The sequence below is a fragment of the Pimephales promelas genome, chromosome 23 (genome assembly GCF_988280905.1).
Source record: "Pimephales promelas chromosome 23, fPimPro1.hap1.1, whole genome shotgun sequence".
In the NCBI taxonomy this organism is placed as follows: Eukaryota; Metazoa; Chordata; class Actinopteri; order Cypriniformes; family Leuciscidae; genus Pimephales; species Pimephales promelas.
This window is the reverse complement of record NC_142791.1, coordinates 11,428,754-11,448,058: the sequence shown is the minus strand read 5'-3', so window position 1 is coordinate 11,448,058 and position 19,305 is coordinate 11,428,754. Positions and strand designations below refer to the sequence as shown.

General features: G+C 38.1%; 1 protein-coding gene across 2 annotated transcripts; it reads right to left on the bottom strand.

Moving 5' to 3' along the window:
* Positions 1-151: 151 nt before the first annotated feature.
* smarcad1b (SNF2 related chromatin remodeling ATPase with DExD box 1b) lies at positions 152-19,271 on the bottom strand. 2 transcript variants are annotated; one of them, XM_039677201.2, is made up of 23 exons: positions 19,153-19,271; positions 13,097-13,220; positions 12,743-12,905; positions 12,598-12,646; positions 12,407-12,492; positions 10,288-10,386; positions 10,113-10,191; positions 8,604-9,022; positions 8,314-8,510; positions 8,156-8,246; positions 7,939-8,038; positions 7,793-7,852; positions 6,358-6,433; positions 5,859-5,994; positions 5,529-5,660; positions 3,580-3,675; positions 3,271-3,388; positions 3,065-3,180; positions 2,441-2,629; positions 2,013-2,131; positions 532-714; positions 316-428; positions 152-237 (listed from the first exon to the last, which is right to left on the bottom strand). In XM_039677201.2, the coding sequence occupies exons 1-23, from the start codon at positions 19,175-19,177 to the stop codon at positions 176-178; spliced, it is 2,832 nt and encodes a 943-aa protein (XP_039533135.2). In that variant the 5' UTR covers positions 19,178-19,271; the 3' UTR covers positions 152-175. The 2 variants fall into 2 exon arrangements, with proteins under 2 accessions (XP_039533135.2, XP_039533132.2); XM_039677198.2 differs by lacking the exon at positions 19,153-19,271 and adding an exon at positions 14,640-15,094.
* Between the last annotated feature and the right edge of the window lie 34 nt (positions 19,272-19,305).

Here is a 19,305-nt window from a genome sequence, read left to right as displayed (position 1 = left end):
CTCCACAAACACAAACACATTACAGTATTTTTGCCAAGTACAGTAGAAAAGTAAACATCTGCTCATTTGAATCTCACATTTTTTCAGGTGTTGTAGGAAAATGCAAAACTTAAATGTGGTAAAGTTCTTTTTTTCTTTCAGATTCAGTCAAGTGTCACGGTGTCTGAGCCAGATTTCAGAGTCCAAGAGAAGCTTTGAGCAGCGAGGTCATATCATCAGGTAAGGTGTCCTCTTCATCTGGAAGAACCAAACGTATTCATTTTACAAACAAAACACAGATGAAAATCCCTGCGAGTTTCATTTAAGTATTCTCACCCTCAGTTGAAGTTGCAGTCATGTGCTGCTCTAGTTTGAGTTTTCTTTCTCCAATTCGAAGCATGGCGTCCTCTATAGAGTCCTTACTTATCAGCTTGATCACCTTCACGGTCCTTTAATGGGACACATGCACTCAGATATAAAAGCACGAGGACAAAACGCTAGTGAAACAACAGGAAAAACTACTGTGGGACACACATGTGCACTGTCTCTTACTTGGTTTGTCCCACCCGGTGGCAGCGGCCCTCTGCCTGTTTGTCATTGTAAGGGTTGCAGTCGATATCGTGAAGGATGACCACATTGGCAGAAGTCAGGTTAATGCCCAGCCCTCCAGCTCTGGTGGAGAGCAGGAACACAAATATGTCCTGGTCTGTGTTGAACTGGTCAATCAGCCCAATTCTGTAAAAGCCCAGTCAGATTTACAGTTACTGACCATTTACTTAATTGGCATTTAGAAAACACTTTGATTTACAAGTGATTTAAAGCATGCTAATGGTTACTATGGATAATGGGGTTTAAGTGCTTTGGCCAAGAAAACAATGGTGGTGGAGCAGGACAGTGATCTATATGAATAAAACAGAAGTGTGGTTGGTCACTCATTATTGTAATTTTTCCCCTTTACATCAGCTATTTGTTATATTAATGTTATATTCATATCTGGTATAATGTAAACTGCCCCTGTTATGCTGTTTTAAATGTTCTTAATTTAGTTTTAGAGGTTTACATACATCCCTGGTCCAAAAAAACGTTAATTTTGTCATCATATACATTACAGCATATTTTCTCACTGTCTGAAATGGTTCGATAAAGGATTTGTCTCTCTAAAACCCTTTCTTCCGAGAGCCTGTTCTCCTCTGATGGGTTAAATATCCCAGTCTATTGTCATTTGTCTGATCTGCTCTGATTGGTCAGATCACTCAGTCTGTCGTGATTGGTCTACTGTGCTCTGATTGGTTAGATATCCCAGTCTGTTGTGCTTGGTCTACTCTGCTCTGATTGGCCAGATCAATCAGTCTGGTGTGATTGGTCTGCTCTGATCTGATTAGTCAGATCACCCAGTCTGTTGTGATTGGTCTGCTCTAATTGGTCAGATCACCCAGTCTGTCGTGATTGGTCTACTGTGCTCTGATTGGTCTGATCACCCAATCTGTCGTGATTGGTAAACTGTGCTCTGATTGGTCATGATTGGTCAACTGTGCTCTGATTGGTCAGATCACCCAGTCTGTTGTGCTTGGTCTACTCTGCTCTGATTGGTCAGATCACCCAGTCTGTTGTGCTTGGTCTACTCTGCTCTGATTGGTTAGATATCCCAGTCTGTTGTGCTTGGTCTACTCTGCTCTGATTGGCCAGATCAACCAGTCTGTTGTGCTTGGTCTACTCTGCTGTGATTGGTTTGCTCTGCTCAAACAAGTTTCACACAACAAAACCATGAAATTAAGATAGACAATGTCTTCAAGGACACGGATGGAGAACCTGAGTGTCAGTGAAGGAGACACCGTCCTTGATTTACGACAGCTGTGACAAGACACAATAAACATCAGGTCCACCTCATCACACACTGCCAACATCACCGCTGTCACTCATTCCTGTCATGAGTCTGGGCTTGAGCCGATTCCAGAAGGACATACATGATGATTTGAAGAGTGGATTCTCACGACTCCTTTACTGAGCAACACTGAACATAATAGTGCGTTTACCTGTCACTCATGGGTGTTGAACCGTCCAGCCGGATGTATCTCTGCTTATGGTGTCTCAGGAACACCTCCAAAATGTCAAGCATCATTGTGAACTGGCTAAACAGCACCACTCGATCACCCTGGGGGTAACAGAGAGAGATAAGAGGACAAAATTCATTGTATGGAAAAAAGCAGCATGAACATTCTGGTAAATATCTGCTTTTGCATTCCACAGACGAAAGAAAGTCATACTGGTTTGGAATATGATGATGACTACAGTGGGCTTTACAAGTATATACGTACTTATATAGTTCATATGCAGTATGGTGTAATATGGAAGTGCATTTCTCTGCACAGGTAGAGTATAATAACTTTCATTATACTCTAAAGGCTAATTAAAAATGTAATTTGGTCTCTGGAACATAAACCGGAATCTGTTTTCCCCCAACCTTCTCCTTCAGGGAGTTCAGCAGCTGTGCGAGGAGGCTGAGCTTCCCCGAGTCCAGCAGTATTTCTGTGTCGAGTTGGTATTCCTGCAGTGCAGAATACTGCTGACAGAGGCGGTGTAACTCGAAGTCAGAGAGCACCTCCATGTCCTCTTTGACGAGAGCGGGATCTGCGTCACGGTGACTCGGCTCCTGGAATGTTTCAGCCAGTTAATGGTAAAGCACAGAGACTCTTCAGATGATGATGCACATGTAACAATACAAGATGTTATAGATCTGCCCTAATTGTGCTTATTCCCTGCTGCAGTTCTTTATGAAACACAAAGACTGATCAATATATCTGTTATGACCTATACTAATACAAATATTAGTTTTTTTATTAAATATTTTATTATTCTTGATAATAATGAGAATTAAAGAATTGATAGAATTAATGTATTATTGTAATTATTGTCCACACAGCTGTTTGTGGCCAATAATGATCATAATATTAATAATACATAGTATTTTTAATTTTTAAAAAAAATAAAAATATTTTTATTATTCTTCAATAGTTGTTTTTGTTGATGTATAATCATAAAAAAATTAGAATTTATTCATTCAACTTGGTATGAAAATATTTCCGACCTTGAGCATGAGTTTGCTCATGGCTTTGAGTTTTTCTGTGGTATAATGCTGCCGGTGAAGGAGCGGATGGTTGGACATCTTTCTCAGCTGCATCATCACATTGGTCAGCTCACGTCCTGCAGAAAGACATGGTTAATAAACTCTGATTCGCATACTGTATACTGAAGCCAGTTCATTTTTCAACAATATCTCCCTCAAATACATACTTTCTCTGTTACTGGAGCGCTTCAGTTTGTGGAAAAGAGCGTCATAGAGTTCCTGCTGCCTCTCGGACATGGCACAAAATTCAACCTGCTCCTCTTTGGCAGGCAACTGCTTCAGGACCTGTCGGGCACATCATCATCTGTCAGTGAACCCCTCGAGTGCCCTAGAGTCACAGAGGGTCAACATGACAAGCAAAGTGCCTTATCCGCTTGTGAGACTGAATAATGCATTTGAAATGTTGTCCAACAGATTTCCACATTGGGATGCATTCCATTATGCTAAATGCTTATGGACCATGCATGCTGATGTACCTCGCTCTTCACACGTCTGAGAATGAAGGGTTTCATGATAAGCTTGGCCTGGGTGATCCTGTCCCTCTCAAAACTGCTCTGCTCCTCTGAAGATTTCTGGTGGACACAGATTAAAGAAATATCTGGAACTAAATTTTACATTTACTGAGGACGATTGAAATAGTGCTGGTCTTGATGCTAGGGTGTCTCTAGGCAGGGAAAAGTGTTGTGGATGCTTTCTAGGTCATGGCTAGGTGGTTGCTAAGGTGTTCTGGGTGCTTTTTTTCTAATTCATGGCTAGGCGGCTGCTAGGGTATTGCTAATGTGTTCTGGGTGCATTCTCTAGAGAATGGTTGGGTGGTTGCTAGGGTGTTGCTAAGGTGTTCTGGATGCTTTCTCTAGAGAATGGCAGGGTGGTAGCTTGGGTGTTGCTAAGGTGTTCTGGGTGCTTTGGAGAATGGCTGGGTGGTTGCTAGGGTGTTGCTAAGGTGTTTTGTGTGATTTGGAGAATGGCTGGGTGGTTGCTATGGTGCTGCTAAGGTGTTCTGTGTGCTTTCTCTGGAGAATGGTTGGGTGGTTGCTAGGGTGTTGCTAAAGTGTTCTGGGTGCTTTGGAGAATGGCTGGGTGGTTGCTAGGGTGTTGCTAAGGTGTTCTGTGTGCTTTCTCTAGAGAATGGCTGGGTAGTTGCTTGGGTGTTGCTAGAGCCTAGTTCACACTACATGATTTTAAGCCCGATTTAAGCCCGATTTGCAAATCGTTGAGTCACCGACAAGTCAGGGTGTTATCGCGTGCAAATCGCGGGCGATTAGCGGACGATTAACGCTCGCCAATCTGTTAGTATGAAAGAGCCAACAACGCATCAAAGACAGCTCGCAGACAGGTCACCGAGCTCAGAAAAATATCTAGCATGCTAGATATCCAGAGCTGTCCCGCGACTCAATCTCAGTGATGTCATGAGCTAGAGCCAATCAGAGCAAGGTATGGGTTGAGGTCACCGGGTAAATACGCGAAATGCGCAATTTTCGAAGAAACACGTCCAATAGGAGTTTGCAGAAAGATCAGCAACATGTCAAGAAAGCAATGGACTCAAGATTTAGATCAAAATTGAATCGAACTGTGTCAGGAGCATGAATGCCTTTATGATGTTGGACATGAGATGTACCACAACCGCATCCAGAAAGAGAAAAGGTGGACAGAAATCACAAACGCCCTCAAACAGTGAGCAAAATGTTATTGGAAATGTACATTAAATCTTACTGTAATTCTGTTTGTTGTGATATATTATATTGTGAAGTAAGAGGATATTCAGTTCAAGGATTTAATTGTCATATTTAGCTTGAAACAGAGAATCAAAACAAAAGAATTAGTGGGGGTGCATAACTGAGAATTAATGAATAATGCATTTTCTTTATTAATTCTAGACTTTACTGTTGAGGACATTAAGATCAGGGCCGTATCCCTGCGAACGCTTGTAGATGAGATTGAATCGTTTGGTGACAGAGTTGTTGTCAAATCCTGTAGTGCGTCAGCTCCAGTTGCGGATCAATCATGATGTGTCGTTTGGTGTGAACGGCTCAACAACTTGAACACTCCTGATTTCACAGAGAGCAAGTCATGTAGTGTGAACTGCACAGTTCAGCCCGATGTTTTGAAATCATGTAGTGTGAACTAGGCTTAAGGTGTTCTGTGTGCTTTCTCTGCAGTGTTTCCCAACCCTGTTCCTGGCTGCACACCAACACTGCGTGTATTCTTTGTCTCCCTTATTAAACACACCTGATTCAACCCATCAGCTCATAATCAGGTGGGTTAATGAGCTGATGGGTTGAATCGGGTGTGTTTGATTAGGGAGACAAAGAAAACACGCAGTGTTGGTGTGCCACCAGGAACAGGGTTGGGAAACACTGCTCTAGAGAATGGCTGGGTGGCTGCTACAGTGTTGCTAAGACATTTAGGTGTGTGCAAGTTGTACCATGGAGAACATCTTGGAGATCTGTGAAGTGCTGCTGGAGAACATGCTGGGCATGATGAAGTTGAGCAGGGACATGAGCTCGAGTAGGTTGTTTTGCAGTGGGGTCCCAGTGAGCAGCAGTCGATATTTGGCCTGGAGGGACACAAACGGAGGAGAAACCTGAGTGCCTGAGGGGGCAAAGGCAGTTTAACCCCATCTGGGCCGCACACAGTCCTGCTACTTTACAAAAACAGACATGTGGCTGTAATAGAGCTCAAGGCATTTATTCTTAATGACCACTGACACGTTGCTATGGACGACAGCTATACATGCGACTTATAGGGATCTTACGTTGATGGCCATGAGGTGTCGGTAGCGCAGCGAGTTCATGTTCTTTAGCAAGTGGCCTTCGTCGAACACGGCATACTCCAGCTTGAGCTTGCAGAACAGGCTGCGGTCACTGTTATTTCCAATAGCCAGGTTGTAACTGTGCACAAGAGACCATTTAATGAGCTGAGGTATTAAGGGGCAGGACATGAGGCACAGCCATGTTTCATTACCATAAATAATGAATGGGACAGGGTCATTTTACTTGGACCTTTTCACGTTCACTCAAACGCTGAGTATTTCATCATTATTATGTCTTTAACAAGGGTGCTTTTTCTATGCTAGCTTCACGGCTTGTGGTTCTGTGTGTGTAACAAAGTTCAAAAGATACATATTTCCCCAGACGCCTGATGCTCGGTACCCTTCTCGGATTTGCATGCAGGTGGTCGATGAAGGATATGACGCCTCGACTCTTTCTTCAAGGGTTCAGGGCAATCTTGAGAGCTTGAACTTCGATACTCACGTGGAGACAATGATGTTGTAATCCACTATTTGATTCAGGATCTCATAGCGCATATACTTGCGATCCTCAGCAGACCCTACCGAAATAAATCAGTTAGATTGACACCAACATTTTCTTTGAAATGTTACATTAAAAGTTAAGTGTGTAATTTATTCATGATAAAACATTTCCTTTTACAGTTTAACATGTAAATGAAGCTTTTTGTAGGTTGCTTTCTCCCACAAAAGTGTATACACTGTAGCGCTATCAAAGCATACGAATGAGCCAAACACAGCAGCATTGGCTCAACCAAACTATGTGAGTGTGAGGCGACCATTGGTAGGTTCATGTAGGCTATATTTAAATGCGTATATAAGGAATAATTGACAACGGCCCAACGACCGGTGGTGCAGAGTCAATTATTCTGCTTATACAGTTACCACACCTCAAAACATTGTTCAGATTATGTATTTCAAGACATTTGTCAGGCAATTGTCCTGAAAACACTCTTGTGTGTAGGATTAATTTCTTACCCATCTAATTCCAAGCCTCAGTTGCTACTTAATAACAAAACGTCATTTTAGAGCTAGTAATGGACTCTTGAGCCACGAATAGCAGACTAATGCAGTTAGAGTGAGTGAGAGAGAGAGAGAGAGATTAAGCACATGCGATTACCTGAATCTGTGCATCTTTAAACAGTGTTCAGGCAGCAGCGTCTCTACTAACGGCGAAACTGTAAGTTTATCTGTTCCAAGAATAGCGTCGTTATTACCTTGCTAGTGAGAATTGATTTTAATCTATTTTACTGATAAAATCATCAGAGCAGCGCTGTCAACACGTTTCTGTGTGAGTGTGTGTCCATACTTTAGGCCTATGTTTGTGTGTTTGAGAGGGAAAGCGGGAGAAAGAGTAGCCTACGTGCTTTTCGTACATAATAAAATGGAATTTGGTGGCAAAAAACATGGACATAGTGTGTTGTTTTTATCCTATTGTTTACTATATTTATTTCCTAGGTCAGTGTCATTGCGGGTTTAGGTTCTTTTGCTGTTGTAGTTTGTAAGGACATTTGAAATAACTGAAATCATTTGCCGAAGTGATATGGAACCGTAATGTGGTCAAGACCTGATAGGACCTACTTCAGCTGTGCGTTTCCCTGAAAATGACCTTAGAACGTTCGTTAAATCATTCAGATTTAAGCATTCAGCCCTGCGGTATAATGTATACTACAGTTGACCCTATTACAGTTCCATATCACTTTGCATATCACAAATTATTTCAGTGATTATTTCAGCACTAATATATACAGTACACACATAAATATATATATATACAGTACACATATATATATATATATATATATATATATATATATATATATATATAATTATTTTGTGTGTTTAGTGAAGAACAAAAAAAATCATGCGTAAAAAATTTGCAAAAAGATCCTTGGTTTTACCATAATATACAAGCACTTTGAAACTGGGGCACCAAAGTTTCAGTTCCCGAACCCAATTATCTGTAAAAGTAACAACAAATTAAGATGCTTCAGATGGTTGGATGTTTTATGCTGATGGTTATTTAGATGCGCATTGCTCTGTTCACCAAGTGTAGAAGCAGGAACGGTGATCAGATGAGGCCCATGGTTCCCTTCCTGATAGAGGTATGCCAGGAACGAGATGGCCTGGATGGTCTTCCCCAAACCCTAAATTAAGAAAGTACATCCTAGTGACTAAATGTGCAGTCCTTGCCGTGTAATGAACATTGAGATCATATTCATAATATCACTAAACATTTATAAAAAGGACTATTATTCCATTACCATCTCATCCGCAAGGATTCCACTAAGTTTGTTCTGATGTAGTAAAGCCAGCCAGTTCAGTCCAATCAGCTGGTACGGTTTCAACTGGAATCTAGACAAAAATATAAAAAATTAGGAATCAATCACTCGACAACACAATCTATGATGTTAAATCTTACGTGCTAGTGAGGATCTGGGGCTGGCTCATAGAGCCCGGGCCATTGTTCATCATTTGGGTGACGTCTTGGATCAGTTTTACAGATATCTCCTCACACTTGCTCATGAGACCTTTCACAACTTCCCTTTCCTTCAGAACCTCCCGACATCCTGCCAGCAGCTCGATGGAGAGACCATTTCCTCTGTGCATGGCATCATCCTGAGAAAGAGATGTGTAAAAGTGTTGCTCTTGGATCATGGCCAAAATGTTCTTGTGGTTATAAACAGAAAGCAAAATGCACAGTTCTCTCACCAGGTCTTTCCACCTTTTAAAGGGTCTCAGCTCTGTGATTTTCTGAGCCTTCTTCAAGGAGCATCCTGCAATGAGAGTGAGCTCATCCGCAGAAGCGGTCTGAAAGAAGCTGAGGATCTCTGATTTGAGTTTGGATAGAGACTCCTCTGATTGGTCAGAGTCAGAGTCCAGTAATACATTCACCATAGAGGCCTCAGAGTCACTGCACTCCTCAGACGAGCTCACATATACGTTTTTTGGGACTACCGACTGCTTTGCACTCCTCTGAGGTGTTTTGGTCCCGTCAAGAGGTCTGCGTGGTTTCGGTTGGGGTGGGCTGGAAAGTTGGGGAACCTGAGCTTGTTGGCGGGTATTTGCGACCCGTCTGGTGCGTTTGGCAGCAGTGGATACTTGAGAGGCATCATCCTCAGACTCAACCACTAAACGTACAGAAAGAATGTAAGCTTTAGGACAATTATGACACTTACGTTGAATCTTTGTTGTCATATGCTATCGTATTTGAATTCAATTAGAATTGTAATTGCAAAGCAACTAGCAGTTAAATGTATGCTATTAAAAGCACCAGTCTAAACAAAGTCTAGCTGAGACTTTAAATTTTACATGAGAATCTTTTTCTGGAAGGCCATATGTTGACATTTTAGGTCGAATCTTTCATTTTTAATTAAACATTTTTTTTTTCCTGTGATGCTACTGCCGTAAGACATGCCAGTACACAGTTCAAGAACAGTTATAGCCGTCGTTTAGGAAGAGCCAGGAACAAACTGTAAAATAAATTAATATAAATGATTCATAAATAATTTTAAAATAAACATATTTAATCAATAAAAGTATTTTAATAAATATGTATATATTGCAATTCCATTTGGTGTCACTAGAGGCACAAATTAAAAAAAATATACACTTCACCTGTGTAAAATTTGCACACAAAAAAATGCTCGGTTTTTACATCATACCTGCAAATTTGGAGCACCAAAATTACAGTTTTAAACCCAATCAATTTCATGAATTCTTTCTATTAAGACTTGAATATGGGTAAGTTTCATACAAAAAATAAACATTTTGAGCAAGAAGCTGAGAAAAAAGGGGTTTTTGTCAAAGACTACCCAGATCGGATTCAGAACGATGATCAAAAACATAGATGGAGTCGATCGAGTCCATCAACACTCCCAAAACTTCACAGTGCAACAAGCTCATCCTGGGTCGACAGTTCATTCAGTAACATTGGGCAGTTATGATTTACGCTGTTGCTTTATGCAAACATACTACTTCCACCATGTCATCATTTTTGTGATCTAGATGTCAGTAACACCATTCTTTGCTATTTAGAACTATGACGACTCCTTTACAGTGGCCTCATGGGATAGTAAAGAGTCCATTGGCTTTTGTTTCATGAGAACTGTGTTACTACTGTCAAACTGCTTTTGAAATACTATGAAACCAGTCCAAAATAATACTAATGTCAATTGCGATTTTAAAGCTATACACAATAAATATCCTATCAAACCTCACCAAGATCGGAGAACATTCGTAGTGTTTCCAAGGCATCCTCAATAAGCCAGCTGTGTTCCTGAAGCACATCCCTGAGTTCCTGTGTGAAATCACACACTTCAACTTTAGCCCTCAAGCTCAAACAAATATCTGGTGTACATACCAAAATGGCCAGCTTCTGTCAGTGATGACTTACATTCTTGTTCAGATGAGGGAACTTCCTCTGGAGTTTTCTCAGCATACGTTCCTGATCTTTAGATCCTGGCTCAGGCTCCTCTTCCTCTGAATTATCCATCTAATGAGACATGAAACACTGTTGTGGCCCACTTCCCTGAATACTGCAAGGATGATTGTTTTTTTTGGTAGGCCAAACCCCGGAAAAGAGTTCGCATTTGATTTTAGCACTTTCATTTCAATGAACGGATTTTTGGTTCAGTTTGAAATAAGGTCTGTGATTAACACAAACTTAAGATATTTTGATGTTTTAGATGTTTTGACAGGCATTTCATTTTACATACATTCCCCCTTGTGATATTTTTAAAGCTTTTACTTGTGTACGTTTTTTTACTTGCTAACAAGTGTCTAAATGAGACTACAGATGTTTTCAAGACATCATCACGTCGAACAGATAAACTCGTCTGCTCACTAGTCCGTTTTCACAGCCTCGTTGAGTTTATAACGGAAATCTTGCACACTATTTTAACTTAACTTTCAGGGAATATGTTTCTGTTCGGTCGTTTTTTAACTTAAAATTTTACATCTTTACATACATTTTTTACTTTATTGGAATCGAAATTTGGTACAGGTTTTGGCACCTACTGTGTGAACACGTATATCATGGGCATAATTCAAAAAGGCTAAATGGTACTGAAAAAAATAGTCACACTTGTATTGTTCGCGTCAATAAGTAATGACGAATTTCATCTAGTGGAAACGTTTGGTACTGCGCACAAACAGATTCTTACTGAAAGCTATTCTTTTCAGATATCAACCTCAAATTTGGAACACAGCTTGTTTAGATTTATTTCTTTAGCTTTGACTTTCTCTCATTTTTAGAGTAAAACATGTTTTGGTAAATATATATTTCATATAAAAAATAAAATAAAAAATGGTGTGCATTTTTCATAACAATAAATGTAAAATTGTATAATTGTTTTCAAGTTCACTTTTTTTTTTTACTTTTTTCACTTCAACAATAATCTGCCAAATGTCTTCTTTAAAAACTTAAGTTTGTGCTTCAAAGCATTACAGATTTATGACTCAGTTCTATGCTCAAAAAGTGAATAAATGGATTTATAACTACTGCATAAATATCATTTATTACATTAAATCCCCTAAAAATACAAATCTAAAATATAGTACAATCATTTCATTGAAAAAATGTACCAGCATGCGAACAGTACCAGAGGGTTAAACTGAAAGTGTTGTTATAAACTTGGTGATGTTTAAGTCATGAGACAATAGTGTTGTTCTGATTATAACTAGAGCTGTCAAATGATTAATCGTGATTAATCGCATCCAAAGTATATATAAAAACACACAGATGCATGTATATTTAAGAAAAAAATAGTATTTATAAAAAATATATAAAACTATATACAGTAGATATACAGTATATACACACATGCTTGTTTATATTTAAGAAATATTTTTATGTATATACTGTATATATTTTTATATATATTTTATATATAAATACTATTTTTTTCTTAAATATACATGCATCTGTGTGTATTTATATATACAAAATAATTATACACAATGAACCCACATATATGTAAACAAAAACTTTTATTTTGGATGCGATTAATCACGATTAATCCTTTGACAGCCCTAATTATAACCTATATTTAGCTTCTTACTTCTGCTGATTGTATTTAGGCTTCAAAAGCTTATTGGTAAAGATTACCATGAACAAAACATGTAAGAATCGTAAACTTTTGTTGATATCAGAGCTTATATTCTTCAATTCAAAGGCCAAAGGAAAAATCATATTGGGTTTTTGTCGAGGGAACCAGGCTGATGCGAACGTCTGGGTTGGCCTTCAAAACTAAGTCATCTCTGGAGCGCTCCATAAGCCTAGTGTGAACGCACACACCCTCGCCAATGACTAATAGACTAATACATCATCTTGAAAAGGGACAAACCGTAACATGGCAGTCACAGAAAAACATTCTGTTGGTGTCCTTGATCGGGACACTCTCTTCAATTTAGCCTTGGTGTGTTTGCAGAGGCACAAAACTCCTTGCTGTCAGTATTGAGAGGATCAGAGAGGGAGCGGCCCACGTTATTCCAATGACTGTGTGTGAGTTCACCTCAGAAGCCCGCCTCTTTCTGCTGTCGCTTTCCTGGGAAGCGCCACACATCTGCTGCTGTCTCCTCTCCTGGGCCGAATCGGACGCTGGAAAGGAGAGCATGTCAACAAAGCTCAGCAACAGCAGCATCTTCACCTCAGACACACCATGGGAGCAGTTTAGATTGATGGAGTGACTCTGCTCATCTGTACCTGCTATCCTGGATGTCTTCAGGGGGGAGGGGTGTGCGCTATTGGTCACCTAAAACGTCAGTGAGATGATTATTGCCATGCAACCCAAACAATGGCTGGGATGCACCTAATTGTCACACTGGGTCAAGAAAATGCTTGTTTTTACCATTTGCGACCCCTTCTGTTGTGTTGGTGGAGCTTGTGAGGTAGATCTTGTTGTTCTGTTGTGCTTCAGTCTTCTCTCTATCTTCACTACAGTTACTTCCTCCTCATCAGACAGTGATAGTTCATCCTCAGACGATGATGCTTTTTTCTTACGCTCTACTTGCCTTGATATCGAAGTATAAAGCATACAGAATAAAGCATAAAAGCTATTAGCATAATCAGTTAATCTCGATAATGGTGTTTTTTTTTTAGTGTCTGTAAAAATTACAAACATTTTTTTGTTGAGAGGGTGCTTTATATTATGTCATTTATATTTACAATGCCTCAAGCACAAATACTGAATTTGAGGACTGACCTGACTGGCATCACGGAACTGCCTGATATCTCAATATCCGAGTCAGAGTCAGAAAGGGCAGTGGAGAAAGATGATCTTGATGGACGTTTGGTTTCAGGAGTCTCTGGAATGATAGTGTCTGGCTCTGTTGGAATTAAGCATTTCATTTAACTGTGGCAAAATCACAATGCATGCCCTTGAGAGGCTTATTACTGTAGCAAGACAACACTGCTCTATTATCCAGAGCATGTATGAATATATACACACACACACAACACTTTCTGGTTCTCAAATCTAATTGGCTGAGAGCCTTTTCCAGCCATGTGATATAATAGGTTGCGATTTGCTGGGCTAGTGGAGGGATTTTCCCCCTTTGGTCTCAATATCCCTGCCTGTGCTGAATTATTTATATCCCCGGTGGCTTTTTTATGTTGAAGCATGCTGTGCTATTGCGTTCTGTGATTATTTTGTATGAAATATTGAAGTATCTAATAAGCGTTTTGGCACACCTGGCTGAGTTGCACATTGTTCTAAAATCAGGGTGTAATTCTGGCATACTGGGATTTTTCTCCTTTGTGGAGCACATCACAAAAATGAATCAAAACTTAGTGTATACGTGCCTCAGTCAGGATAAGAATTATATCTATAGAAAGCTTGAAATGTAAAATTGAAATGAACCACCAATTCAAAATCAAATTTAATTATGTAATCCATATGAAACCAGTGAGAGGTACAGAGGTAATCTGTTGAAATATAGATACAAAAGTATGAGAGCTTCCCAATGAGGAAAGGACAAGGCATAAGAGTGAAAACTCAGTCTTGAATAATTAATAAATATATATATATATATATATATATATATATATATATATATATATATATATATATATATATATATAAAGATTTAAAAAATAATTTTTAACCCTCTGGTTCTATTTGAATGTTGGTCAAAAATGACCTTTTTTTTTCTTTCAATGAAACGATTGTACTATTTAGTTTGATAATGTTTTTGTATTTTTAGTGGATTTTATACTAAATTATATTCATGCATTGTTAGTTATATGATTAGTTATAATCCATTTATTCACTTTTTGGGTATTTCAAAAACATCCCACTTTTTTCCACAAAAATAGGCTAATTGAGCATCTAACATAAAAAGTCTGTTTACATAACATGTGTGTATATATTATTATATTTATGTTATATAAATATATAACACTTATACATAACTTATATACAAGATAGATAGATAGATAGATAGATAGATAGATAGATAGATAGATAGATAGATAGATAGATAGATAGATAGATAAATAGATAAATAGATAGATAGAGATGTTATATAAATATAGATCAATAAATATAAGGCGATGACGAATATTTGCATTCATTTGCATCTATTTATGATTGCTAAGATGCACAAATTGTATGGTCTTTTATTTAACCATTGAAGGATGACCACCAGTCACATTAAATAAAACATTATTAAATCACCATCATTCATTTTGGAAGCGAATGAACAGGCTCTTATCTCAAGTGCATACTGTCAAACTTAACAGCCTACCCGAGGGATCCACATGATGTAAGGATGCTGACTGTCCTTTCTTTCTCCTCATTGTTCACTCTCCACATGCGTAAACATCAGCTGAATTCAGGTTCTCGCATAATGCCATGCAAACCAATCGATTCAATCGATAGAATCATTCGTCGCTGCCCGAATTCACCATCTATCAACTGTAAGAGCTGATTTTTTGGACACGAGAAGCATTTCTCTCTAACAAAGCACGGCGAGCTGATGAATGATTGCTTCGTCAATAAACAGCCTCGCATCGGCTTCGGTCAACGGCAATGACCAGATAACCCTGTTTATCTCGAACCATTTCTATGCACGTTCTGAATCATTGGGATATTTCACCGGCTGTATTGTGTGTCTAGTGTATTTAATGAATGAAAGACAGCGTAATCGTACGCTAGCCGGTTGTAACATCTGTAACTACGGTGGCCGTGAAGGTACGCACGTGTAGTCACAGTTGAACGAGAAAGAGTAGTATACTGTAATACATTACACACCTGTATATTAATTGTTGTTATATATTTATGTATTTAATGTATTGACATACATACTTGTAGTGTAGCAAATGAAAGGGAATAGTTAAAACAAAATTAAAATAGTAATTGTTTCATCCATTTTTGGAATAAAATAAAAATGTAAACACGATACATAACTGATTTAAAACTGACAAGAAACTCGTTTCCTTTGGGAAAATTCAGCAGTACGCTACACAGAACCATCACATCTCTTTGAATGGCATGGGTTGAAACATGCAGTTTCACTTATACAAATCGATCTCTTTTCCGAACAGATCCTGTATTTTCCTTTCTTTCAAACTATGCCTCCGTGATGCCCGTCTGTGTGAGCAGGTGGTGATTTGACTGACAGCAGTCCTGTGATCTCGCTTCATAAAGATGCAAGTTGGCAAGAGCCGATACAACAATAACAAACGGTTCTCAGAGGCTGCTGACGCTGCGAGGTGACGTGCACTCACACTGACTGCAGTAACACTGCAGCGACTCTTTCACGAGTGCTGAGATTCAAAATTATGGCTTTAGGCCTACATAAGCGGACTGATTCTCACTGGATCTATAGACAACGTTTGGTTTGGGCAGACGAATGGTATAATAACGGCATAAACTTACATTAAACGACAGTGCACCGTTCATTTAGATTTAATTATGATAGACTTAATGAATAGGAACCCGCTGTTTAAGAAAATGAATCAGTTTGCCTTTGTCGGGAAATTGTTGATAATACACGTGTTTACTTTCACTCAATTTGTGTCATGCTGTTTAAAATGTCCGTCTCGCGATTAAACCAGGTGGTCAGATGCACGGTTACTGTTACTACTGTGACTAATGGCGATTTTTATTCATCCCAGTGAATCGGATCTTTTGAATCGGTTCACTAAAACAATTCATTCAGATACTTTCTGAAGGTAACATCATTACAAGCGAATGGCTGCATCCGAAATCACATAGGCCTACTCTTATTATGGGGTTAAAATTGTTGCATTATTCCAAGTAAATACATTGAGATTCACAAACAAATGTAAAGAAATTCATAAAAATGTATCAAATTCACAAATAAATAGATTGCGATCGACAAATAATTATTAGGCTACTAATGTAATTTTTACAATTTTTACTAATGTGTTTTATGTCACAAACACAACTCTGCCTGGCATTTATTTGTGAACTGTTTTATGTGCATTTGTACAGTAAATCGCTGCACGCATTGGTGAATTTCTTCTTGTGCATTTGTAAATCCCTTCACACATCTGTGGATTTTAAAACACTTAGTGTCAATGTGCAGACAAATCCACAATTAAGTGGACTCCACCAACCGTTTCCTCAAGCCATTCAGATAACGGCCACATTGAGCTGACCAATCGCAACACGTTCAGGCTAACCAATCACTTTAGGCTTTACAATCAGGGTGGTCTTGCCATGAAATAACTTCATTCATCTGCATTGGCTCAAATAGGAAGTGTAAGGCTAAAGGCCCATACAATTGCTTCAGTAAAAATTATGTTTAAAATTTGGGTTTCATTTGACCATTAGACTGTGTATCAAGCCAAGCCACATGTTTATGAGCCTTTGAAAATGCCAGAGAAACAGCGCTTAAATCTCTGTCATATGGGAACAATGTGTTATGGAAGCGTCACAAAATTCATGATAGGACAGGAAAGCATCAATAAATTGCTGACTAATGAATAACTGGATTCAATCTCGTGATAAATATGCAAGTTTGTGTAGTATAGGTGAAATTACTGTCACAGCAGCCAAAAACTTTTCACACTTCTTCAGTCAAGTATATGCAGCAGGTCCGTGGATTTAGTTTTAAACACTAAATGCTAGGGCTGTCAACGATTAATCGGGATTAATCGCATCCAAAATAAAAGTTTGTGTTTACATAAAATATGTGGGTGCACTGTGTTATTATATATATATATATATATATATATATATACATGAAAAAATACAAGCATGTGTGTGTATTTATATATATATATATATATATAAATACACACACATGCTTGTATTTTTAAGAAATATTTTCATGTATGTAATATAGGATATATAGATTTATATATAATGTATATTATATATAAATATTTTATATATAAATTATTTTTTTTATTAAATATACATGCATGTGTGTGTATTTATATGAAGAGTTCAGATGCAAAAGCCTCTAAGTGCCATTTGAAATTTTCTTCTAAAATGATCATTTTTATCAAGCTTGTATATTTAAGTTCAGTAACAGTTACCTATTAATTGCCATTTAAGTGAAATTACTGAACTTAAATATACAAGCTTGATAAAAATGACCATTCTAGAAGAAAATTTCAAATGGCATTTAAAGGCTTTTGCATCTGAACTCTTCATATATACAGTATATACAAAATAATCATACACAGTGTCGTGCACATCGTGTCATGCTGCGCTGCACCGTGTCCAGTGTAGACACTACACTGCGCAATGTGATGTGACAAAAGAAGAATGTCAGAATTCACGGTTCTCAATGATAAAGGTGTAGGCAAAAAGTACCCGGATGACTTACTTCTGGCGGGATTCTGAAATGTGCATATTATATAGACACTTTACTTTCCCATGAGGCCACAGGAGAGGATTTGTGAATGGCTGCGTTTAAAATAGCATACTCTCTTGAGTAGGTACTTGTTTTGAATAAGTAATTATTACACAACCGCTAAAAAAAAATTATGTTCTATATATCCTTGTGAAGTATGAATGGAATGTACTACATTCACCATGTTGTCATTGTCATGGGAACTAGTGTCAGTTCTCTTTGCTGCACTCATTCATAAATCATCTCCTGTGGCCTCATGGGATAGTAAAGTGTTCATCGTATGTACTCTTCAAATTTTTAGCTGGCAGTAGGTCATCCGGTCATCATTTCAGACATACTTCATTTGTCACATTCTGTTTTTCGCCTATGTGATTTTGGATGCAGCCAAAAGAAATTGAATTGCCACGCAACTGATGCTGGTAGGTCACATGATAATGACAACATGGCAAATGTAGTATGTCCAAATTACATTAATACTGCACACATATTTATACTATATAGAACATAAGTTAGCGGTCAAATACTGATACTTATTCAAAATAAGTAATTACTCAAGAGAGTATGTGATTTCAGATGCAGCCCAAGTCTTTTGTGAATTATGAGTGAGTTATTGAATCCTTCAACTTTTAAATTTTTTTTTATTAAAAATGTGCATGGCTACAAATCTAACATGCACCAGAAAGAGTGTTTTGCATCTTTTCCACAAATTACAACTATAGAAATGTTTAAATTATTGCTCCATATTGGTCAAGACTTTTATCAAGCTATAGAAATAGAGAGAAAGAAACGATGAATTTATAACCATCAGTTATTTAAGTGCTTTATAATTAAGTGCTTTATAATCTGCCCTTTTTCTCTGCTTAAAATTTTTAAACATGGATGTATACTATAGGCTATAGTACCCTGAAATTGTATTCATATAAGTCAAAGTAAGTCTATAAATCATTATGATAAATGAAGACAAAATCTTTCCAAATATTCCAAAGAGTATATAGCCAAGATTAGTGAATGTCTGCACATTTTAACTTTAATTTTTAACTTAAAAAAACATTAATTTCCATAACATATACATGCAACATTTCAAAAGATAGATGTTCCACATATGTTTTAATTTAAAGAATTCCATATCATCATAAAACATTAATAACATTTGTAACAACAAGTAGCCTATTGTATATGATCAACGTTAAGGATAACATTAATATCAAAGATATTAAAGAAAAAATATTCACATATGAAAGAGGAAGAAGAATATACGTGGTGTAATCAAAATAAAGAAGAGGAATTTAATTGTTTGTAAATGTCCATATTTCTGATGGCTTTGCGGCTTGAAACTCCTTGTAAGGTTTTAAAACAAACCTTCATGTCAGCCTTGAAAATGCGTGATATCCTTTCAGACCATTATACCTTTTGTGAATGTAAAACTTACCACGGTCTGCACATTTGAACCGCATGTTGCCACCTTCCTTGCGTGACGTCAGTCCAGTTGTTTTGGGTCGTTCGACCAATCGGAAGCGCGCTCGCACTTCTACAGAAGCCGATGTGGGTCCATCCTCGGGCCAGCTTTTATCCTCCGTTCCTC